The 26,948-nt window shown below is 25.5% G+C and overlaps 1 protein-coding gene across 1 annotated transcript; it reads left to right on the forward strand.

Moving 5' to 3' along the window:
- Positions 1–1,741: 1,741 nt before the first annotated feature.
- Positions 1,742–26,948, forward strand: LOC145849813 (CWF19-like protein 1). Its single transcript, XM_082954881.1, has 13 exons — positions 1,742–1,829; positions 3,107–3,191; positions 6,140–6,323; positions 14,644–14,867; positions 15,072–15,139; positions 15,801–15,936; positions 16,772–16,915; positions 17,079–17,175; positions 18,904–18,977; positions 20,442–20,651; positions 21,004–21,144; positions 21,463–21,560; positions 26,688–26,948. The coding sequence occupies exons 1-13, from the start codon at positions 1,807–1,809 to the stop codon at positions 26,851–26,853; spliced, it is 1,650 nt and encodes a 549-aa protein (XP_082811007.1). The 5' UTR covers positions 1,742–1,806; the 3' UTR covers positions 26,854–26,948.

Genomic DNA, 26,948 nt, shown 5'->3' on the forward strand with positions numbered 1-26,948 from the left:
AAGTAGTATTATTAACTCAAAAGTAGTTTTTTCAAGTATTAACTTTTTTTTATGATAAAAAAAACATCAGTCACCCTGCTCTTTTGCAACAACAAAGATTTTTAAGGATTTAATTACTTTGTGAGTGTTTACCAAATGACAAGCCATCAAGGTTTATTTTTTATTTATAAAGACAGCTTTTTTTATTTATAAGCATTAGACTAGCTAGTTTGAAGTAATTAAGGAAACTCAAGAATTTTTTTATTTCAATTGGGCATAGATTAGTTTATTTTAAACATGTCGCAGGGTTGCCACACACTCAGGAAACTCAGGGAAACTTGTTGAATTTTCATTTATAGAAAATCTCAGGGAAACTCAGGGAATTTTGATTTTTATGTTTTTATTCAGGGAAACTCAAGGCAGATTTGTTTTTTTTTTAAATCTCAGGATTTTTTTTCTAGATATAGAATGAGAAATTAGTTAATTCAGTTTTAACATTTTTTTCAAAAAAGTTATTTTAATTATTTTAAGTGCTTATTTATTAATTTAGAGCCTTGCGGCTAGTTCTTTAATATTATAAGAATTAACATTGTAATTTTTTAAATGTGGTATAAATCTTAAGGATTTGAAAAAAACTTAGGGCAACATATGGAAGTTTAAGGTTACTCAGGGAAGTGTTTTTGACTCAAAGAGTGGCAACCCTGATATCAATATTTAAAGTAAACTTATGTTATACTAATTCATTATTGTTAGTATTATAGTATTGAATTTTACTATTTGGTAATGTATTACTGCTATGCAGCTGACTTTACTTCAATATAACAAGTGTGTTTTTATAGCCTTTTGTAAAGACAAAGTGTGAAAGTGTATATTTACAGTCTTCCTTTTAGTGAAAATGTATTTTAAAGATAATTTATAAGTGTTTTCAAGCCAAAAGTAGTGGTTCAAATATATTTTAAAAATGTGCACAGTGAATCATTAGAAAAGTTCACAGTAAAAAAAATGTTCTCATAATAGATAATAAAAAAAAAATTATAAGTAAAAAATAGTCTTCAAAATTTTTGTTGTCTTTATACGAGACTGACAATTTAAAACTATTTAAAAGCCTTGAACAAAATGTTGAAAATAGAATAAGACTTATAACATTTGATTGAGAATTTTTTACCTCAAATAATTCCCTGTGTACTGTAAAATATATTCTATCACCGTGCAAATTTTTTTTTTCTATCACTGTTACCCCTAACTCTTACCCTCTGGCAGTATTTTTTTTTTGTTTTGTTTCTTCCATGATTTATTTTGTCTAGTTTTTTCGTAATTTTTTCTACTTTTAGTTTTGTTACCACTAACCTTACCCTTGGTCAGTAATTTTTTTTTTATAACTAATCTTTTTATATATTTTCTTGTTTTTTTTGTTTTATATGTATATATTTTTCCCCTTGTGCAAAATGACCCTTTGTGCAAAAGTTACCCTCGGTTCAAAAGTGTCTTATGCTAAAGTGACGCTTGTGCAAAAGTGTCCACTTGTTCAAAAATGTCCCTTTGTGCAAAAGTGTACCCTTGTGCAAAAGTGACCCGTTCCCAAATTAGATAGATGATCACTATTAAAACGTTACTTAGATTTTTGTAAGCAATTAAAAGCAACTTTAAGCTTGTTTGAAAATCTGTTAATTAAAATAAGTTGAATGATGATTTACTTCATATGAATTTATTTTTTTTGATTAAGTAAAAAATTTTCATAGTCTGAAAGATATCTTTTTTTAATAGAGTTTTAACATTCATATATATATATGTATATATATACTAGATAACTAAAAAAAGTTGTTAAAAATGGATATTGATGAGCAAAAAGTGTAAGTTTGTTTTTTGTTTTTAATAATTTTGCAAAGCTAGTCAAATGTTATTTATCCAAATAATAGAATGAATAATTTCATGTAACTTTTAAATGGTTTGTATAGATATTTATTAAAAATTGAGATTTTTTAAAGATTTAGTCTAAATTAAAATGTTTTTATATATATTACTTGTAATAACTTGCTGTTATAATTTAGTTCTCATTTGAATATTAAAAGTTCAAATATTTAATAGTGTTTTTTTTGACTTTGATATATATTTAGTATTTTTAGATTTTCGACTAGTTCCTCTAATTAAAGAATTTAAAATAGTTATAATTGTTTACTAGTAATAAATACATAGTTGTGATTAAGGCAATAGGAAATCTAACTTGAAATAAATTAAGTTAAAACAATGTTAAAAAACTCAATAATTTGTTTAATAAAATGTTAATTAAAGTTTAAAACATTGACATAGTGAGTTTAAAACTTTCTACAAACGTGTAAGGAAGAAGTTTTTGTTTCTTTTTTTTTAGAACTTTGAATTAAAAATACTTTATCTCAATATATAATTATTTATTTGATAGTTTTGTTTTGTATATGTTTATTTTGTAAAATAAGTATTGAACAGCCCCACAACCAAAAAAACATAAGCAGTATCAATTACATTTTAGAGTAAATATATTGCTCAAAAGAAGTATTTTAAAAGGAACCAAATTGTTGGAAAATATGAATAACTTGTACAAATTTTTAATAATTTATAAATCTTATGAATAAAACATATGTATTAGTTACTAACCTAATTGTAATAGAAAAACTTTGTTCCTTTTTAAGTAAGAAAAAACACATTAACTTGTGTAAGTAATTTACTGTTATATGTTTTGATTTTTTGAAAACTAATTAAAATATCTCAGCTTCTAGAGGTGAAGTTATGTTTATTTAATCTTTCAAGACTTTTTAATTCAAACTCAGTTTCGGTCCAAGACCTTGTCAGTTCTTATATAAAAAATCTAGAAAGACATGTGATATTCATGGAAAACAGTTTATAAACAAACAAATAAAAATAAATCTTTACTTATAAAAATTAATTAGTTTTGTTTCATAAGTAAAGTTTTGTTTTTAAGTAAATATTTGTTTTTTTTTATTTTTTTAAGCACTGTTTTCCATGACTATCACATACCTTACTAGATTTGTTTATAAGCACTGACGAGGTCTTTGGCCAAAACTGAGTTTGTATTAAAAAGTCTGAAAAGAATTTAAAATATAAATAAATAATTTACTCTAAATCTATTTTAAAGAATAATATGTGGAGACTTGAACGGCAAGTTTGACAAAGTGTTTGACAGAATAAGAAAACTACAAAAAAAAGGACAAAAATTTGATGTTGGTTGATTTATTTTACTATTTACCTAATTTTTAAAACTAACCTTAAAAATTATCTGAAAAAAATATTTACATAATCTAAGAAATAAGTAATATGCACCTGGATAATATTTTATAATTCGAAGTTGGTATATAGTGCTCTATAACTTACAGCTATTTTTTTGTTTATTATATAAAACAGGCACTAATTTAAATCTGCTTCAGTCTAAATCAGGGTTTCCCAAACTCATATACTAAATCGCCCCTTTTCAGAAATTAAAAAAAAATCAAATTAGCTCTGGACCGTACTTTACCCATCTGAAATCTTAACTGGAACCTGACATTATAATAATCTCTATTATAACAAATTTCTGACATTTAGTAGTTAATGCTAAGTAACTTATTTAAGTCGCGCATCATTTTTAAATTGTTGTGATTATCAAATACTTATAATAATAACTAATTTGCATATACACTACTAGGTAACAGGTCAAAATTACACAAAGACAAAATTGCACAAATATACTTTTACACAAAGACAAGTTTGCACCAGGGCACAAAATTGCATCATTGGTCAATTTTGCATGAGTTACATTTTTGCATAAGAGTAAAACAATACAGATAAAAACAAAATAAAAACAGAAAAAAGAAAGATAAATTAAAAAAAAAGACCTACAGACCAACTGAGGGTAAGGGTTAGGGGTAATAGTGATAAAAAAGTATATAATTAAAAAATAAAAAATAAAATAAAAAAAAACTACCAACCGACGGTAAAGGTTAAGGGTAACAGTTAAAGCAATACAATTAGAATTAATAAAAATATTAAAAAAACAGAACAAAGAATTCAACCCGTGCAAAAATGACCCTCTTTGTGCTAAAGTATCTTTGTGCAGTTTTGTGCACTCATGCAATTTTGTGCCCTTGTGCAATTTGGTACGCTTGTGCAAATTTAACAGCTACCCACACTACCTATACTTAAAATATTTGATTATTATGTGAGTACATAATAATCAAATGTTACTATTTTTTATTTAGTAGTGCAAGCTCAAAAACAAAATATTGATTTCAAAACATAACCAGGGTTGCCACTCGGTCAGGAAAAGTTAGGAAAAATAAAAAAAAATGACAAAAGTCAGGAAAAGTCAGGAAATTTAATAAAAAAAAAAAAAAAACAGATTTTGTCAGTTTGAATTTACAAAATTCTATGTTTTCCAAAGCCTTCAAATGTTAAAAATTAATTAAAAGTCTTTTAAAGTCAGAAAAATATTCCAAAATTTTCCTAGAAATTTACAAAAATATTTAATTTTATATACAACGCCTTCATCTGGTATAAATTAGTAAAATATCCTTTATAAAACTGCAAAAATTTTCCATTAACATATTGAACAAGTACCCTACTTGAACAAGCATATTTTGTAAGCTTTTTAGTATTGATGATCTGTAGCAAGGACACTTTCATAGTGAAACTGTGATATATAAACAAAAGTTTATCTAGCATAATTTTAGAATCAAAGTGTTTTTTGTTTTAGTAAATAATTGAGTTCTTTATAACTAAGCAGTTAGTTTAGTATTTATGTAACAAGTTAATGCGGAATTCAGGCCAGATAACATATCTTCATTAGATACAGAGGTTGAAGTGCTAATAAAAAAACGGAGAAAATAAATTTTAGTACATACATTTAAAAAAAATAGTATTTGATTAAGTTCTTTATTGTTTTAATGTTTTAACTGTAAAAGTTTGTTATTGTTTTAAGGTTTGAGTTCTGAAAGTTCCTTATTGATTTAAGGTTTTAATTGTAAAAGTTCCTTGTATGTTGTTTCAATTATTTAGATACATTTATGCTAGGAAATGCTATAAAATTGTGCCATTTTTCAGACAAGCTGTGTTTATAAGGTAATAATACAAGTATTTTGCTGATAGAGCTGCTTATTACAAACATCAATCATACACAGATGGTTTAAGTGATGTACTGGAAGTTTGATGATAGAACTCTGCAAAAAACTGTTGTTTTTAACCTGTACCAAAATTAGATTAAAAACTTAATATAGTTTCAAGTGCTAGAGTATGTATTTTAAAATAAGTTTAATTTAAGAGTTTGATTTAGAAAAGTCAGGAAAATTTTGGTAAAAAGTCAGGAAAATTTTGGTAAAAAGTCAGGAAATTTCAGGAAATTTTTCTCAGCTTGATCAGTGGCAACCATGAAATAAAGAGTAAAAAATGGTTAGAGTGATGTTTGATGGGACCATGTTTTTTACAAGTTGATCTTATTTTATAGAGTTTTTTCTAAGCTTCAAGATACTTTTTATCGTTTTAAAAAATTCAAATTGTATTGTGAGATATGACCAGTCAAAGTCGGGCCGCATAATAGGTTCCCTATGGGAAAGGAAAACTAAAACAGCAAAAAAAGACTATTTCATTTAAAATCTATCTCCTCCTACATTTTTCAACCAATCTTCTTCAAACTTTCACAGTCTCATTTTTATACAATAACAAAAAAACGTTACTTTGGAATTAAAAAAAAAATTGTAAAAATATGTTTTTTTTTGAAAAAAAAAAACACTTTTTTTTTTTAATTTTTGTGATAAAATTTTTATTTTTTTGAATTACTAAAATTCTAAAGTAACGTTTTTTTCCTTTTATTATAAGGAACGTTTCCTGAAAATTTGAAGAAGATTGCTTAAAAAATGAAGGAGGAGATGGATTTTTAGTAAATTTTTAAATTTCTGAGAAAATCGACCCCAAAAAATTTGCGGTCCTGACGTTTATATTGGAAAATTTTAATAAAAATTAAATATCTCAAAAGTTAAATGATATTTTTGAATTCTATAAAAACTGGCTTGTAGTTTGTACTTAAAGCTTTCATATAAAAACTAAAGTTAATTTTTGTAAAGAAAAATGTTGTACCCCCCCTATGGCCTTAAATATTTATTTAATTTAGTACATATATAACTAAAAAACATATTTACAGATGATGTTCTGTGTTGGAAATGTTTTTGAAGGAGAATCATCTGAGTTTAAACTTTATTTAAATGGATCTAAAACTGCTCCTATTCAAACTTTTATTTTAGGTCCTAACAACCAAGAACAGTATGATAAGTATAATGCTGGGTCAATAGATGGCTTTGAGTTTTGTAAAAATATAACTTATTTAGGTTTGTTTGTATTAGTATTGTATTTTTAAAATAATTAAAACTTTTAAGTACTTTTACTTAACCTGTAAAGTATATAACTAAAGTAAGTATGATAAATTATTTAATAACCTACACACAACACTTAAATTTATTATTATTATTATTATTATTATTATCAAGTTTATTGTCCAACAAAGGACCTAGGCATTAAAACCTAGGCCACTTAAACTGAAAGACACTAAAAAGAAAAAAACAAATTACAGTGATTAAATAAACATAAACATAAAACTTATACAAAGTACAAACTGAAATAAATTAAAACTTTCACAATTCAACGATTCCAAAGTCACCAATCTCCAATTATACGTTCCAAAGCAACAAATACCTGTGACAAGCATATCTGTCAAATCTTCAGAACCTGTCTTCATCACGCAGAACACTGATCTGAGCTACTATTTGCCACTCGTTATGATGGCAAATTCAGTCAAAAATCACTTCAAAAAAGTGGAAGCAACAGTTCACAAATCTAGCTTAGGAATCAACTGAGTATCCAACAATTTCAAAATCTAAAGCCCAAAGCACATTAACAACAGCCCTTCCGAAAAAATCAAAGTTGAAAAGTACCTAAAATCTATAAGGGGAAGGTGTAGCTTACAGATTAAACTACCAATAAACTACATACCACACACCAAATCAATGGCTAAAAAGATGAACAAAATTAATCACTTATAAATTTTACTGGTAAATATTTATTTAAATCAAATCTTTTTAAATTTGAAAATCTTTAAGATTTTTGCACGATACTAGTTCATTTGGAAGTTTGTTCCACATTTTTACCGAACGATAGAAAAAAGATTCGTGCCAACCAACATAGTTGAAATGATATTTGCATGTATATTTTCTATTATTACCTCTGAGTGAGTAATTATTTTCATAAGGTTTAAAGAAAGTTTGAGAATCAATAGTAGTTTCATTGTTAATCAGTTTAAAAAAAGTAATTAGATCAAATTCAAGTCTTCTGTATTCTAAAGTTTTTATATTAAGCTGTGTTAGTCTGTCTATGTAAGACGTATATGAAATGTTGCACCGATTAAAGATTAATCTCGTAAATTTTCTTTGAATAGATTCTAGTTGGTTGATGTCTTTTATAGAATATGGAGACCATAAAGGTGTGTTGTATTCCATCTTAGGACGGATGTAAACTAGGTACAATTTTTTAAGAATTACCAAATCCGTAGATTTAAAGCTTTTAAGAACTTGAAAAGATAAAATTGATGCAGTACAGTAAATATAGTTAATATGATGGTTCCATTTTAAATTATCTGAAATAAAAATTCCAAGGTCTTTGAATACCTCAGTTTTAGGTAAGATTGCATTGTTTATTTTAAAATCAAACGTTGGAATAGGTGTACTTTTGTGAATATTCAAAACATGACATTTGCTGGGATTTAGGTTTAATCTCCTTTCTTTTAACCAATGGTAGATTTTATCTAAAGATTTTTGTAAAACTAAGTTAGATTGGCTAAATATTTTTGTGTCGTCTGCAAAAAGCTTAATGTTGCTATTAGAATCAACCTCTAAGGTTATATCATTTATATAGATTATAAATAACAGTGGACCTATAACCCCTCCTTGCGGAACTCCACTAAAAATTGATAAGGATTCTGAGAACGTGTTACCGATAACTACTCTTTGTGTTCTTTCCTGAAGAAATTCTTTGAACCATTCAACTAGATTTCTATTAATTTTGTATTGAGATAAAGTTTTAATTAACTTAAAATGAGAGACAGAGTCAAACGCTTTCTGAATGTCTGTATAAATTACATTGATAGATTTATTGGTAAAAAAAGATACTAACCATGAATGAAGGCAATCCAATAATTGAATACATGAAGTTCGTTTAGGAAGAAAACCAAATTGTTTCGGAGAAATAAGATTATTTAAGAAAAGATGATTAAGTATTTTTAAGGAAATTATATGTTCAAAAGATCTGCAAAAGCTACTAGTTAGTGAAATTGGTCTATAGTTTAATGGATTATTTTTGTTTCCTTTTTTGAATATTGGTATAATATAAGACATTTTCCATTGCCTTGGTATGAAAGATGTCGCTAAAGAGCAATTAAAAATTAACGAGATTGGAAAGATAAGAGAGCTAATAGTTCGTTTTAAAAAATACGAAGGTATATTTTCTGCTGTTCTGAGTATTTTATCTTTTAAATTATTTACAGATTCAATTATTTCATTATTACTAATAAAAAAATCCTGCATTTCAGGACAACTCTTATCAATAAGTATAAAATGTTCATCTTCATAATCTTTACTAAATACTTTTTGGAATGATTTGTTAAAATAAGAGGCTTTATCAAAGTCGGAAATTAATGGTAAGTTATTTTCATCAAGTAAAAGAGGAAGAGAAGGTGATAGATTTAGCTTTGATTTTACAAAAGAATAAAATTTATTTGAATTAGTATTTTGACAGAAGCTTTTTTCATATTGTATGTCGAATTTTTTTACAGCTTTTTCGTATGCTTTTGAAACTAGCTTGTATTTTTCAGTAATCTGCTGATCTAACTTGCATTTTTTGTATAGTTTTTGCTTTTCTTTTTGTAGCTTTTTTAAATTAGAAGGATATATCTTACGTTTTCTATTTTTCTTCTTCAAGGGTACAAATTTTTTGATTGTAAGATTAATAATGTTAACAAATTTATCATAAAACTCCTGTAAATTCTCTGATTTATTATAAATAAATTTCCAATCTATACTAGACAAATATTCGTTGATACACTTAAAATCCGCTCTGAAAAAATCCGGGTAAAGTGTCACAGTAGCTGATTTCATGCTCTTTTTAACACTAATGCCAAAAGATATAAGGGAATGGTCATTAGTATTAGTTAAAGGTGAATCTACTGAATGAAATTTAATTCTATCCAACCCCATGCAATTACAAATCACTAAATCAAGAATACCACCGTCTTTATGTGTAGGTGAATCAATAATTTGAGTTAAATAGTTTTCTCAACAAAACTTAATAAAATTTTTATTACATTCATTGAAAGTTGAGCTCGGAATACTCCAATCAATATTGGGAAAATTAAAATCACCAATAATATAGAAAGAAAAATTTTTTGGTGTGAAATGTTTAATAAGGTCAATCATGTTTGATACAATTTTTATAGATTTAGAAAGATTTGGAGGAATATAAATACATAGAAATCTTAACTTTAATCCGTTGAGAATTAAATCAAAGCATATAAATTCAAAACCGTCATTAGCAATAATTTCACTTTTAACTTCAATAATTTTTAAATAATTTTTAACAAAGACAGCAACGCCTCCCCCCCTGCTCAATCTATCATTGCGAATAACGTTATAACCAGATGGACAAAAAATAGAATTGATAATGTTTGGATTTAACCAAGTTTCAGTAAAGAAAAATAAGTCTATGTTGTTTGTGCACATATGAAACTCAACAAAACTTATTTTGTTTAAGATAGATCTAATATTTGTATAGGAAATTTTTATTATAAAATTTTTACTAGACTTTGACCTATTGAGAAAATTTGTGTTTAAGGCTTCAGTACACTTATTTTTTAAAGAACTAACAGTACTATTATTAAGAAAAAAGTCACTACAATTACCATCAAAATTAACAGATTGACTAAATATATTAAAGTTTTTAACAAAGTTGTTACAACTAACACTAACCCCAGAGTTCCAGGGTGGTGTAACGAAAGGGCTGCTGTATTTTCTCAACTATTTTGTTGTTTCTTATTACATATTGTACTCTCAGATTTTTATCATCAGCCAGTTTTTGTTTTATTTTTAACTCTTCTCGCAATTTTTTAAAAGCCAATAGCTCTGAAACCGTTCTATCAGGATTAATATATATTGCGTTTTCTTTTCCATTCCTAATAACTTTTAAATTTCTCAACTTTAAAAGTCTCTGCTTAGCTTCCAAATTGTTGAGCTTAATTATAATTGGTCTGCATCTATTCTTGATAATTTTTCCAATTCTGTACAATGAGTTGAATTCAGATTTAATAATTTTATGTACTCCCAAAATTTCTTGAATAGTGTTTAAATCTTTTTTTGAATTTTCAAGTGAGCTACTAGGATTTTCTGATTCTGGAATATTGAATACAATTACATTGAGTGCCTTTTTTTCTTTTAGTTTTTCATCACTTTGAGCTTCTATTTTTTTGGTAACCAAACTCAATTTTGTACTTATATCTGTGAAAAACTCAGCTGGTTTGTTCAATCGAACTGTATCAGCGTAGGTCAGAAACTTTGTTTGGAACTTATCAAATTTTGTAGAAAATTCTTGTTTAAACTGTAGGAATGATGTCTGCAAGTCACTAATTTTTTGTTCGATTACAGTATATTTTTTGTCAAGGCTAAGACTTTTTTCACATGTGCATTCACCATTTTTCAAATCAACCAATCTTTGTTCTAGACTCAAGCTTTTCACAGTGTATTCATTTTTTAACTTGCAAATATCATTTTGGAGTGAACTAAACTCCATATCCTTTTGAGCTCCAAATGCTATAAGTCTCTCTTTTAATTGCTTTCCAATCTTGGAATTTTCAATCAGCATTTTAATTCCATTTTCATTTGACATTTTAATTTTTTTACTTAACATAAACCTTATTCAAATAGAATATTTCATAACAATATATATTTCATGCTTATTTTATCAGTTGTTTACTAAGCAATAAAAATAAAGATTCAAATCTTGCTTATATAGTGAAAATATAATCAACGTAAAAGTAATAATAATAAAGCAAAGGGTGATTAACAATACATTAGTACCTCTAATTACAATGCAACTAAAAAATAAATAAAACATACGTAACAACTTATAAAACAATTTATGAAAACAGCGAAACAGTATAATCAAAGTCTTTATGTTTACACAATTTAGGCTTTCTTAACAAAATACATATAGCCTCAAGTTTAATTAAATCAAAAATCTTAAAACAATTTTTCTTAATTTTAAATTTTTTCAAGTTATAATTACTTGCACAATCAAGGTTAATAACTAGGTGTTCTGCAATAGCAGATCTTTTTAAAGCATTTAATACTTTGTTAGATTTACTTTCCTTATCACTCGTTTTACAAAATTCATCAATACTTTTTAGAATATGTTCCTTTACCTTTTGCCAAATTGCTTTAAAGTCTTTATATAAGCTAGATTTGAAACTTTATTTTTGTTGCTTAGTGAACAACCTATAAAATAAGCATGAAATATATATTGTTATGAAATTTGAGTTTTGAGTATCTTTTTTGAAATAATTTATTAAAGTGTCAAACAAATGTTTAATTTTACGTATGATAAATCTAAAACTAGCCAATTAGTTGTATAAATAATTAATATTTGAACAGCTTTTTTCCGGTGCATAACTTACTAAAACTATATAACAGAATGCATTTCATTTTCTTTAAATTTATTTAAGTACTTTCAAGTAGGACTCGTCAGAAATTGTTTCCTACTGGATTGGAATGAATACAAATTGAAATAAAATTATACTGCAGTTTAAAGTTTTAAGATATAAAATGACGTAATAATCGAGTTTTATTAGTACACCAAATTTGTTTAGCATTAGCACTTATTTAATTTTTAACAATTGATTATTACATCATTTTATATCTTAAAACTTAAAACTGCAGTATAATTTTATTTCAATTTGTATTCATTCCAATCCAGTAGGAAACAATTTCTGACGAGTCCTACTTGAAAGTACTTAAATAAATTTAAAGAAAATGAAATGCATTCTGTTATATATTTTTAGTAAATATTTAATAGTTTCTTTTGATGACATCTTGTTATTTAGCTTGCTTAATAATGGTAAGGATTACATTACAGTTTTCAAAACTGTGCACATTAGATGAATTAAAAGTAAATTTAGTGCAAATTAAATTACCAAGTAAATACTCATAGTTTGTACAAAAGCTACTGATATTATGCTTTAAATATACATAACTAAATAATGTTTTTTATGATTATCAAACTTTTCAAGCCCACTTTAAAAGCAGATTTTTTTTTAATACAATAACATCAAAATTTTAGAGAAAAGGAGGAATAAATCACTTTTTTCTAGTAGATTGAGTTCCTAGTTTCAGAATAACTGGTCTTGTTTTATTATTATATTTACCCACACGGTATAAAGTATTTAGTTCAGTCTCAGTCAACTTGTTAGAACCTAAACTATCTTGAATTAAGTTGAGATTTTTTTTAGAATTTTCAATTGTGTAAACTGATGGACTGTTACAATTTTCAGGAACATTGAAAGTTATGACGTTTAAATATATTTTTCTCTTAGTTTTCTTTCAGTTTCAGCATTTATTTTTTCTGTTTCTGATGTCAATTTACTGTTGATGTTACTAACGATGTCAGGTTAATTTGTAATAGACTTGTTTGATCTTTCTGCATTTACTGTTAATTAACATTTCAAAATTCTCAAATTTACTGTTAAATCCTTTTAAATCCATAAGACTCTCATGTAGGAAACTAAATTTCTGTACAAGAGAATTCTCTGCTGTTTGTTTCTTGTAAACCTCCATATGGGTTTTCTGCGTTTTTTGAATGCTTATTTCTAGTTCTTTGATTTTCTTCTCGTACTTATTTTTTAAATTACTGATTTCTTTTTCCAATAATTCATATTTATTGCCATTTTTTCTTCCAAGTTGTATCAGGCTATCGTTTGTGGCTCTGTATCTAACCTGTAAGGAAACCTCTTATATCTGCTACAGACATATTTATTTAACTATATATAACCTTTATTAATATAGTTGAGTCTCAAAGTTTGTTTGGAATTTTTAAATTCTACAAAAACTGCCTTATGTTTTATATTTTAAGGTTTCATTAAGGGCCAATTATTATATTTAAAAATAAAGTTCTGGCGTCCTTATACCTTTTATAATATTTTTTAGTTAAAATAACAGAAGTATTAGATAAAACTGTTACAACATATTTTTTGAAAATTATTTCTAGTATAAAAAATTGCTTTTACTATTGGTATCTTTAGTGTCAACATAACAAATTATATCAATAAGTTTGTTATTATTCTAATTTTTACTAAAATGAAAATAAAATAAATGATTTCAGTTGTAAACATGTTATTTTTGCCTTGAAATAACTATTCTTTACTATTTTTTGTACTTATATTTATACTTATGTTCTATACTTAATAATACTTGTTTTATAACACTATTTTAGTTACTTTTAATTTATATGTTTTATACTTTTGATTACCATACATTTATATGCATAGACTTCCAAAAATGACTAAATTTACTCCTAAAAATAGCTATTATTTAGTAAATATAAAATGTATAGAGCAGGGTATCCCAAAGTGGGCCAACTCGCCCCCTTGGGGGCCATGATAGATACTCAGAGGGCCATGAGGTCATAATTGAGAACTTACACTAGATATTCTGGAGTTGCTGATGAATAGCAAAAAAAGGTCTTAGGTGTTTTTTATGGTAGTTTTTGAGTAATCTTAATACAAAGGGGTCATAGCTTTTTTTATTTATTAAAGGGGGCCATTTAAAAAAAAGTTTAAACCCTGGTATAGAGTCTAGTTTTTAGGTAGGCAATTTCTCTAGTCGCGACTAGAGAAGTTGTACTAGTCGACAAGCCAGATGTGGCAGCTTTTTGTACATAACAGGCCATATTAATTAGACAAATAAATTCAAAGGCTGTTTTAATTTTACAAGATTAAGTTAAAAAGAATTTTTGATATGTTTAACAAAAAAAAATTTCTAGTACAATGATTTAGCACAACTAAATATTACAGCTAAATTTATATTATACCGTAAATTTTTATTTAAATTATTTTCAGTTTATTTGTTAATACAATATTCTACAACTAAAAAATACGTTGTGAGACGAGATATACAAATTGGCTGTATAGGCAAGAGATTAATTTGCTAAATATACGGATAGAGTCTGAGAGCTATATTTTTCAGACCCTTAGTCTAGTTACACAAGTTAAACAAATAGAGTATAAAGCTCGGTATTGATCTCAAAGCAATCCCATTTTATGCAGATAAGAAAAGTTATTTGTAACAACACTTAAAAAAAGTGTTCTTTAAAGTTATATTTTGTTTTTTTATAAACATGCTATAATTCACTAGTTAGTAGCTGTTCGTATACTGCTTGTTTAATAACCTTTTTACACACTTTAGTTGGTAATCAAGATTGTTATAGTTTAGTTTAACATTTAAGAACTAAATATATTTTAATAACTTTTGTTTAAAGTGTTTCAAAATTATTTAAACATACTATTTTAAAACTGGCAGCTTCTACTAGTCGTAAATTAAACCTTTTTGTTTACTGTAGGAAAAAAAGGAGTATTTACAGTTTCAAATGGATTGAAAATTGTTTATATAAGTGGAACAGAATCACCATCTAATTCTTCTCCAGTACCTAGGCATTGTTACAGTGATTCTGATCTCAAAAGCTTAATGACAGTTTTAAAAACCAATGAACCTGGTTACAAGGGGGTTGATATTTTGCTTACATCTGAATGGCCAAAAGGTGTGACAACCCTTGGAAACAAGCCGGTTTGTATTTATGTTTTTCTGAGATAAAAAATGCTTAGTTTTTTGTACAATGATTACGTTTAAATTGTGCTTGTATAAAACATATCGTATATATATATATATATAAAAGTGTGTAAAAGTAGATAAGTTTAATCTGATTTATATAATGGATATCATTGTTAAAACATTAAAAATCATTTATTATAAGTGTTTAATATATTACAGCCTTTGGAAAAATGCAAATCATGTGGGTCTTTACTACTATCAAAGTTTGTACATGCACTTAAACCAAGGTAAGTTTCTTAATTGAAGTAATTTAAATTATTACGAGGTACTTAATATATTTGTTCTATAAATAATTTGATAATTGTTTTTACAAAGTTATGGTAAAGTTTTAGAGTACATTGTAATATATATTTTTTAGCTTTATAAGTTTATGTTCATTTATATAGTTTGATACATCTTTTAGATATAAATAAATATAATAATAAATGTGAAATTTAGCTATTTTATATATTACTCTGAGTGGGAAAAAGTCTGACTTTTTTAAATATTAATAAAATAGTAAATTGCACAGAGCAATTTTGTTTACGTAAGAATACTACATGCTTATCTTTTATTATTAATTATTAACATTGTTTTCACATTTATTATTATATTTAAATAATCTCTTTATTTTACAGCAAATTGAGTAGTATTTTTAGTTAGGACAAATAACTTAAAAGATGTAAATAATGAAAAAGTTTCTAGCGAAAATATTTTACAATTTTAAATGTATATCAGATCTTTTAGTTTTCTTTAACTTTAAGGAAGATTTTTAAAGTGAAGAATAAAAATTTTTTATATAATATTTTGTTAAAAACATGAGTTTTAACATTGTACATATTTTGAAAAAAATGTAAAAAAATAAATAAAACGGCTTTTATTTAGTCATTTTCCTCTTATTTATTCTAGGTATCACTTTGCTGCACTAAAAGGAGTATTTTATGAACGTTTTCCATACAGAAATCATGTAGTGTTACAAGAAAAATCATTACATGTTTCCAGATTCATTTCTTTAGCACCATTCGGAAATAAAATAAAGCATAAAGTAAGTTTTAATAATTGTTGTTTAAATAATCTTAATTATTATATTATAGTGATATCTATTTGTCAATTATGCTTGGTTTAATATAAAGTTTGTACATATTTTTTTGCTATATATTTTTATTTGAAAATTACTATGTATTTCTTCGTAAATTATGGTTAAGATATATGTTTATTATTTTATGTTTTATTTACTAAATTAAGGTTTATCCTAATAAAATTAGATAGCATATTGTACCAACAAATAAATCGTAAAAATACTTTAAAATTATAAGTAAAAAGTATGATTTAGCCAGATCGATTAAAGTTTTAGATAAAAACAAAGTTTATTTTTGATTAAATCGTAAACATACTTTATAGAATAATTCATAGAGAAAAATATTTGTAGCATTTTAAGAATACAATATAATTATTTATCACCATGTATCGATTTACTTACAAGAGTGGCTAAAATAAATTTAGAGTTATTTGTTATGTTATATCTTAATAACCACAATATTCCAACAATGAAAATAATTTTCAATAAGTTTAGCTAAATCAATAAAAAGTACAGGCAGAGCATGCAAAAAAAATTAGGCTTTTTTTTGATCAGTAGACTATGTAGTATTTCTTTCTGTTAATCAATTAAAAAAGCAAATTTTTTTGCAATGTTTTAATTACTGTAACTATTTTTAATGTTATGCAGCGTTTAATACTAATTAGATTAAAGAATAATAATTTTTCATAAATTTTTTCTTTTCATTTACATATTCATGTAAATATTATACACTTTGAAAGTATTATAATTTAAAACTATTAAAAAATATTTTCCGAATTAAAACATTAATATAAATAAATAGTATCTGTATGCGTTTTCAATCAAACCAATGATGAAAACACCTACAACTGAATTGAATAATCAGCCAGAAGATACAACTCCATCTCCTTTTGAAAAGTTAATTCAAGAGGAAAATAAACGTGTTACTGCATTGTCTTCTAACAATGTAAGTTTTTTTTAAGTTATACAACAAATAGTTTAATAAAAGTTATTAAGTAACATGAGCTGTTATTTTTCGGCAAATGCCGTTAATAAAGATAGAATTTTATAGTTTAGTTTCACAAACAAACATTTATAAACATGCAAATTCAATTAACATTGTTATGCAGTATCGTTGGGGTACGCAAGCAAATAAAAGTGGAAATAAGAGACGTCATAATGACCATAGTGGTGATTACCATGGTAAAAATAAAGTTCCAAGGCCACGTAAGTTTAAGTTAAGTGTAGGTTATACTAGTATACAAATTGCAGTTTATTTTGTCTGCCTACTAAATAAAACTTTTAGTCTACATTAGTTAACAGTTTTTTTTTACTGTCCGCGTGTTACAAATAGGGCATGGTTAAACTAAGACATGAAATAAACAACATAAAATATATTAATGTAAACAAACCCCAAAAAACCTGGAATTTGACAATTTAGCCTAAAAAAAATCTGGAAAAACCTGGAATTTTAAACAACTTTTACATGTTAAGTAGTAAAATTTCGATTTGACATAAAAAATATATCGTATAGATAACATATTTTTATAATCGTCGAAAAAAAAATTTACTAACAAAACATTTAAAGAAGTTTTAAGATATCTTTTCAATGTTTTTAAACTATTTTACACAGTTTTTTACCCTAAACTTAATTTTAAACTAAAAAAAGACCTTAAAACGTATAATTTTGAAAACCTGGAAAAAATTCTGAACACCTGGAGAAAGTTTGCTAAAAACATTTGGCAAGTCTGTTATTATATGCGTTAGTACTGACAAAACATTTTTTATTAAGGACATAGGGGGTCGGACATTTTTTTTTAACTTACAATAGCATTGGATCTTATATGAAAGCTTGAAGTTCAAGCTACTAGCCAGTTTATATAAAATTAAAATTTTTTATTTAACTTTTGAGATATTGTAATTTTTATAAAAAATTTCCGATACAAACAAATGGACCGCCAATTTTTCGGGGTCAGTTTTCTCAGATATTTAAAATATCCCTATAAATCTATCTTATCCTTCATTTTTTGAGCTAGATACCTCAAACTTCTAGGAAACGTTCCTTTTATAGTTTATAAGACTTTGAATGTTGGAATTTCAAAAATATCAAAAAAATTTCGATTTTAAAAAATAAATAAGTAGGTGTTTTTTTTTTATAAAAATTTTATTTTTGAAATTAAAAAAAATCCTGCGTTAAATCTTTTTAAAATTTATTAATACACTATCTATGATATTTTGAAGAAGATTGCTTAAAAAATGAAGGAGGAGATATATTCTAAATGAAATGGTCTTTTTTCCCGTTTTTAGTTTGCGCCTTCCATTAGGAACCTATTGAGGTCACCGACTTTAATCACTGATATCTCAAAAATTAGTTTATTTTTTCTAGCGGTTAAAAAGTTCTGATAGCTCAGATAAAACTCTATAAAATACTACAACTTATGCTACAAACCATTAAAACGTTTATTAAGAGATACAAGTAGTATTTCCTAGTTTAAAAATATCAGGTATACCAAAATGATCTCAAAACGTTAGTTTTATCAGAAAATTTCGAATCAGATTTGAATTAAAAAACACTACTAATTAAACTATTAATTTACTGTTATTAGCTTTATTCTTTCAACGACAGATTAAAAAAAATTCAAAGTTCCAGTGTTTTCACTAATAATTTTAATCTTTTAAAAGCCTAATTAAAAATCAAGGAAATAAAAGTAAACACCAGAATTTTATAATTTTAAGTGAATAAGTGTACTGTTTTTTTAATTCTCTGTTTTTATATGCGCATTTGACAAGTAGAAGGTTAGAAATAGTTATTTAAACACAAATGTTAATAAATATATTTTGTTGTGATATTATAAGTAAATATTAGCTGGGTGAAAAAAAAAATATAACTGAAAGTTGATAACTGTAATTTTATTTACTCATAAAAATATCTAGATTAAGATATACTGCTTTTAGAAAATTGGTCTTGCTGGTTTTGTCTAGGAAATGATAAAGTAGAAAAGCATCTAGTAGCCAGTGTTGGTCAGCTTGTAAGTTTCTCTAATAAATTATTTATAGTTTTAAGTACATTTTTATTTATTAATGTTTTTTAAACATATTTCTTCTATTGTTTTAGATTTTTTTTCTACGAAAAATTTGTTTCTTAAGTTTTACATAATTGATTTTAGAGATTAATATATTTTGCAATTGCTTCTTAAAAGCTTATATTTGAAAAGCATTTTAAAGTTATATATAAAAAGTACTAAATATAGTTTAAACCAGGGGTCGGCAGGCTGGAGGTACTCGCGGGCCAAATTTGTAATTTAAAACATTTTCGCGGGCTGCAGTTTTAGTTTTAATTACACATTTAAAATTATCTAGTTTTAGTTATAATCAAATGAGTATTAACGTAATAACTTACAAAATCCAAGATGAACCCAAGATAAAACAGTATTTTATAGTTTCAACTAGTTAACACTTACGGATGTAGAAAAATAACCCTGATATTTATACTGTGAAATAGAGAATTTGTCTCCTAAGTTTAAGCGGTAAAATTAGTAGAACACTTTTTACCAGGGACATAAAACGGAATAAGTCAAAATACCGAACTTTAACCAAAAAAGTCAACTTAAAATATAAACTTTAATGTGCCAGATCAACATACTTGCGGGCAACATAATTAACTTTTGCAGGGTGCAGATTTACTTTTGGAGGGCCGCGTGTTGCCGACCCCTGACTTAAACTTATTTTAACATGATTTTATAAAGCCAATCAGATAATATCTTAGCTATTTTTAATGTTTTTTATTCTTAGTCAAACAGTTATCTAGAATTTTTTAAAGTTTTTAATTTGAAAAAATTATCTTAGTATAATATTTTGTTATCATTTTTTTTATAATACTAAAGTATACCATGCTTAAAAAAATAAAAACTACTTTATAATTTTCCAAAACAAATGTTTTATTAATAGGATAGGCTTCTTATTGTTTTTATTAAGACTAAGGTTTTTGCATTAGTTTACTAATATTCAGTTTGAATATAAAGGTAGTACAACTAAACATTTACAAGTTATAGGGTTCCCCACACAGGCTAACTTAAACTAGTTTGAATATATAAAAAAAACTCAAGCTAGTTTGAATTTTTTAATATTTTTCACATCTCAGACTGACTCAGTCTAATATAACTTAATTTTAATAAACTCGGCTAGATTCATTTTTTTAAAAACAAAGACTAGTTTTCTAAATAAACTTAAACGAGATTGAGTAAATTTCTTTTTAATAAAATTAGTTTGAACTTGTTACTTATTTTATTCATAAATTCTAGAACTTAGAAAAATAAAGACCATCATTAAAACTCTTACTCTTATACCTTTAGCTTGTTTTTAATAAGTTTTTATTTTTTTTAAACCATATTTTTGAAAGATAAACTTTTTTAAAACTTTTATCTAAAGTTTAAGTTTGATTTTCTCAATACTTTTATGCAAGCAACATTAAATAGGATTTTTCATTATTTTAGTGCTACATTGCTGTTGCAAAAGGTGGTTTAGTACCTGGTCATGTGTTAATCTGCCCAATTGCACATCATGCATCTAGTTTGCAGCTTCCAAATGATACACGTGAAGAAATAAACAAGTTTAAAATAGCCCTTCAAGCTGCGTTTGCGGCTAATAACCAGCATTGCGTTATGTTTGAACGAAACTATCACAGCGATCATCTTCAAATACAAGTAATTTTCTTAAATGTTATAATATCATTTAATACAAAAGCTACTATCTTAGAGCTTAATCAATGACTCATTAGAATTTATTTATTAAGTTTTAGATATCTAAAACTTAATAGTTTAAAAAACTTAAGTTTTCAATGTTCTTACTAATAACTATTAAAATTAAACTACATTCAATTTTAAGTATTTAAAGTTCGTTTATTAACTATATACAATTTAATGTTCTTAGAAAAACCATATAGTATTTTATAATTTGAATACTTTTTCTATAGCTATATGTATATATTTTTTAAGCCAAGTTAAAAAAATATCAAACAAATAAAGTTATAAACAGTTTGTACATTTTTTACATTAGGTTGTTCCGGTTCCTCAAGCTATAGCCAGTGATGCAATCAAAGAATCTATTATTAAGTGTGCATCTAGACAAGTTGATAGAATGAACCGAAGTATAATAATGGATTTCGCAGAACTACCATCAAAGACTAACATAAAACAGGTTGACTTAGTTAGATATAAATGATTAAAAAAATTTACATCTAAAGTAAATTGTAATATCTTAAAATAGTTAATTTTAATATGCAGATAATAGTTTTCATTAATATGTATTTTAAACGTAAAGTTTTGTGTTACCTATAAAAGGAAAACAAAAGATGTTTATTTTGTAGTTTTAAAAGATGTTTTAAACTGTTTTTTTATTGTATAAATTTAAGATTTTTTAAATTTATTTTGTTTAGTTTAAAGTTTGTTGTAGAGCATTGCTTATCTCTCGGGATTAAGAGCAAAGTTTCACTTAAACTAATTATTTTAAAACTAGGTTGTGTCTGATGGTGTTCCTTTTTTTCACGTAGAGCTACCTGACGGACAACGATATTTCCATAAAGTCAATAAATACTTTCCTCTTCAGTTTGGAAGGTTGAAAATTTTAGCTAACATTCAAAACAAAATTGTTATCTACGAATAAAAAAGTTATATACCTTAAGTTTTTGACATAATGTCTTAAAAAAACGTGTTGTATAAAAAAGAACACTTGTTACTATTTTCAGGGTTGCCACACACTCAGGGAACTCAGGGAATCTCAGGGAATTTTCAAACTGTAGAAAATCTCAGGGAAACTCAGGGAATTTTGGAATTATTCTTTTAACTCAGGGAAGTTTTGATTTTTTCTCTAAATTTCAGGGAAGTTTTTGAAAATCTCAGGGAAATTTTTTTCTAGATCTAGAATGAGGTTTAGTTAATCCAGTTTCAATATTTTGTTCAAAAGTAGTAATTTTTATTATTTAAGTGGTTATTTAGAATTTTTTTAGCCTTGCGGCTAGTTCTTCAATATTCTTAGTATTAACATTGTAGTTTTTTTAAGTTTCAAATTTATATTTACTTAAGTAAAATCAAACAGTTTAGAGAAATGAAAGTTGTTGTTAACTATTCATTGAAAAGTAATATAAAACAAAGTAAAATACTTAAAAAATCAGTATTAAGATTTTTTTATTAGGTAATGTGAAATTGTTTTAAAATCAAAATTATGTTTTCAGTTATTTAAAATAGATTGTGTATGAACATCTAAAAGATATAAAAAAAAAATAATTTTAGATTATTTTGTATCAGTTGTTAGGTATTAAGTTGTACTTTGATATGAGATATATCTTTAGCTATTTCTTTAAACTTTCTTTTTGCAGGTTTTTTTACAATAATGTTAAGCTTTTAAGTTTTATTTACTGCATTCAGAACAGTTGCTAGGAAAGACATACAAGTCATAATGAAGTTATTATGTATGCATTTAAGTGAGTTCTTCATGTGAAATTATTATTATAGTATAGTTAAATTTTGTCAATTAAAATGTCAAACAAATTAAACTTTATTCTTTTATGTAGAAAGTTAACTAACAAGTTTACACAAAGTTGTGCAAAAATTTAGTTTTTAATTTTTAATTGGTTTAAACTAGGGGTGGGCAACGTACGGCCCGCGGGCCGGATCCGGCCCGCAGAGTGAAAATGACCGGCCCCCAAACCTTTTTTAATTTTAAATGGGATCCGGCCCGCAAGTGGGTGATCCGGCCCGCAAAGCATTTTCAAAACTTATATAAAATCCGGCCAGCCAATTTAATTATTACAAAACTTGTACAAAATATTTTTTGAACTATTTTATTAAACAAAACTGTAAGTCTTTGACCCTGAAAACGTTTGTTAAAATGACTTATTACTTTGTGGTTATAAAACACTATTTTGTTATAGTATCTTGTTGTGTTTCAAGTCAGTTGAAGTAATCCTTTCTCAAATTATCAAAAAGCAATTGTTTGCTGAATTAACTTTGATTATCTTACCTACCATAATGTTTTCATAAAAAATAGACGTGTCAAAAATTGCTGTCTTTTCCAAATAAGTATTGAGTTGTTTTTTAAATGTTTAAAAAAGTAAAAAATAAATATCATTTTAAACATCGACAAACTTTTTAAGTCAAACAAATTTAAATTTTTGTCAAATGTTTTAATTTTAGACTACCATTTGCACTTTTTCGGCTATTGTTTTTTCATTAAGGACTTTTTGATTAATTATATGGTTAAGTTTAGTGATGACCAATTGATGACAATAGTTTTACTTGATAGTAAGTTTGGTCGTCGTTTTGCAGACTTTTAACAATTAAGTGAAGAATTTGACATTATTTCATCACCGTCGACGTTTAACACCGAAAATGTTTATAGTAATATTGTTAGAACTGTTGAACTTCAATGTGGCAGTACACAAAAAGAAAAGTTCAAAACTGAAAAATTGACAGATTTTGTGACTTACTTAACAAGTAAAAGTTTGTAAATTTGAAAAAGATTACAATGAAGTTATTTGTTTTGTTTGAGTCTACATATTTTTGCAAACAAACATTCTTAACCTTGTATATAAAAAAAAGTTAGCTGCGTTCAAATCTTACTGATACAAATTTGCAGTCATTACTGAAAATATCTACTTCAAATAAACTACCAGATTTCAAACAACTTGTTAAAAACTTTTATGATCCAAAAATTTCTCATTGATTTCTTTTTAGTGTAATTATTCTTGCTAAATTCTTTAAACTTAACATTTCAAGTATAATGTGACAGTTTTATGTTTTAGTTTTTCGTTTAGTAATACTTTCACTAGTGAAATCGATCTTAATCTAAAAGTGTACTAAACTTAAATGTTGTTATGCTAAAAATATATATTAATTTCATTTTTGTTTCAATATTTCGTTATTTCATGTTAGTAGTCTTATTAAAGTATTTTAGGTGCACTGTTTGATTAGTATTTTTAAAGTACAGAATTTAGTTAAATTTCGTAAGTTAGTTATAACTATTTGATATTTTGAAAGTAAAAGTGTTAAAATTTCAAGCCAAAGTAATTTGTTATCTAGGCTTAACTGTTTTTTAAACAAGTTAATAAGAAAATTTGAAATCAAACATATAATTTTTGTTGCTTTTATAAGATTTTTAAATAAATTTTATGTATTATTTATAGAGCCAAAGTTTGTCAACTTCTAAAGATGACCATGGAACTAGTTGTGTTGTTCGATACTTCATACATTTAAAAACAAACATTTCCGACCATAAACATTAACAAGGATAAGCTATCTTCAAACCTAATTGGTATTTCAGTGCACTTGCAGATTTTCCAAAACTATCATGCAACTAGATTTAAACAACTCTAATACATGATCAACCTTAAGTGTTTCATCGAGATCTTTTAAATACATTTTTTGCTTTTTATGGTAAAACTGTTTATTATATCAGAATTACTTTTTGTTTCGTTTCTTTTATACATGCAAAAAAATGTAATGAATCTTCTTTAGCTTAATTAAATTAAATAACAGTAGTTTAATATTGTATTGTTTGTTAATTTTTGAAAAAATATTATCACTATAAACTCCAAATAAGGATTTCCAAAATTATTTAATTTCGAATAGTTTGCAATTTTTTTATGTTTTAACTTGAAATGTTAGGCTCAAGTAACTTTTAGTAACCAAATTATAATTCTTTTACGACTAACTAGTATTATTTCGATTAAGAGTTATAATATATATATATATATAGAATTATGAATACTTAACTAAATTTAACATAAAATTTCATACATGAGAACCTTGGTAATTAATGTATTGATTCAAAATTCTGAAATACCCGATCAATAAGCATCTAACCGTATCCAAATCTTTTTGAAATTAGCTTCCATTCGGATCCAGATCTTTGTCTAAAATAAGTATTTAGCCGGATCCGGATAATATGTTTAAAACGGGATCCGGATCTAAAAAAGGATCCAGCTAAATCCAAAATATCACTAACTTAAAATGATCCGGCCCGCTGAGGACTATATTTTTCTGGATCCGGCCCGTCAACTATTTACGTTGCCCACCCCTAGTTTAAACCTTTTAAGATTGAGTTTTTGAAAACAGTTTTTTTCATAAATTTAATGCAGAAGCATACACATACAACCTTCCTTTTATTATTAAAGAAGTCAAATGAGAATGAGGTATTAATAATTTGTGTTAGAAGAGAAAATTTTTTTTTAAGATTTGAAAAATACTCAGGGAAACTCAGGGAAATTTAAGGTTACTCAGGGAAGATTTTTTGGCTCAAAGAGTGGCAACCCTGTATTTTAAAATACAATTTATTATCTTAGACACTTCTCTTTTGTCTTTATTACTTTAAGTTATACATAGTTATTTCTTAAGTTTACTAGCTAATTTAAGCGTAAAAAAAAATTATAATTAAAAAAGTTAGAGCTCCTATAGGTTTTTATGCATGGACATGTTTAAAATTAAAACTGAAAACTAAAAGTTATCTCAAAAAATTTTTCTTAAAAAGTTGTCAATGTTTAGTATAGAAACATAGTTTAATGTTAAATTGAAGAAAATTAAAATTTAACATGCTATTTTGATTAAACTATTGTTCTTGTTGATTTAGACATTTTTTATTATAAAATATATTTTTATTGTTAAACTTTATGTTTTAGATTTACAAAAATACTGTTTTAAAATACAATTTATTATCTTACACCTTTCTTTTTTGTCTTTATTACTTTAAGTTATACATATTTATTTCTTAAGTTTACTAGCTAATTTTAAATATTAATTTTTTTATAAATTTAAAAGCGTAAAAAAATTTTATAAATAAAAAAGTTAGAGCTCATAAAGGTTTTTTATGCATGGACATGTTTAAATTAAAACTGGAAACTAAAAGTTATCACAAAAAGTTTTGCTTAAAAAGTTGTCAATGTTTAGTATAAGAAACATAGTTTAATGTTAGATTGAAGAAAATTAAAATTTAACATACTATATTGATTAAACTATTGTTGTTGTTGATTTAGAAATTTTTATTAAAAATATTTTTTTATTGTTAAACTTTATGTTTTAGATTTACAAATATACTGTTTTTGTATGAAAATACTTTATTCCACTGATAGAAATTTCTCTTTCTATAAATAGGAACAGGTCTAAGAATTCTGCTAATTTTAAGGTACAGTTGTATACTCCGTAAAGCTGTTTATATTTTATTGGCAGTGAAATACTATTAGTTGAATATATTATTTGCGTACAAAATCAGTTTGTTTTGATTTTTCAAGGAGCTTTGCTTGTCTTAACTTTTAGGATTTAACTCTTACGTTATCTTTGAAGTTAACATGTAATAAACTTAAAATGTAAAAAGGCATTCTTTTAAGTAAAGTTATTTTTTTACCTATGATAAATACATTTAAAAGAAAAACTATTAAAAGTATAAATTAAACCTGTTTTATTTCTAAGATTATTTAGAACTATTTAAATTAAATAAAACATATTGATACAAATCAAGACAAATTTGTGGGTTTTACGCAAAGTTAAATAATTAATTAATAGTTTTCAACGAAATTAGATGGTTTTATGTTAATTTTAGTTTTTATTGCGTATTCCATGCTACAATTTTTTATTACGAGAAGTATTTTTTCTTTAAATTTACATTGTCAATAACTGTTTTTAAAAAGTAGTTATTTTAAATATAGCATTTATTTGCTGCGTAAACAGGTTTTTACTTTTTTAGTTTTTCAGGGAAATCTTAGCTGCACCAACTGTCCTTAACATTCCTCAAAGAATCAATTGGAGGGATTGCAGTTCTACAATTCAGCAGGAAACAGAAAATACGAACAAGTTCAGGGGTTTTTTCAAAGACTATGATTTCACACTATTAGATGATGAAGATAGTGACCTTGATTAGTTCAATTGTAAAATGTTTATAGTAGTTCAAATCTAACGTCTTTTTTTTTCTAAAGCACGATCAACTGGTTTTCTAATAAATAATCGTTTGGTTTT

The sequence above is a fragment of the Thalia democratica genome, chromosome 2, assembly GCF_965202585.1.
Source record: "Thalia democratica chromosome 2, ktThaDemo2.hap1.1, whole genome shotgun sequence".
Lineage (NCBI taxonomy): Eukaryota > Metazoa > Chordata > Thaliacea > Salpida > Salpidae > Thalia > Thalia democratica.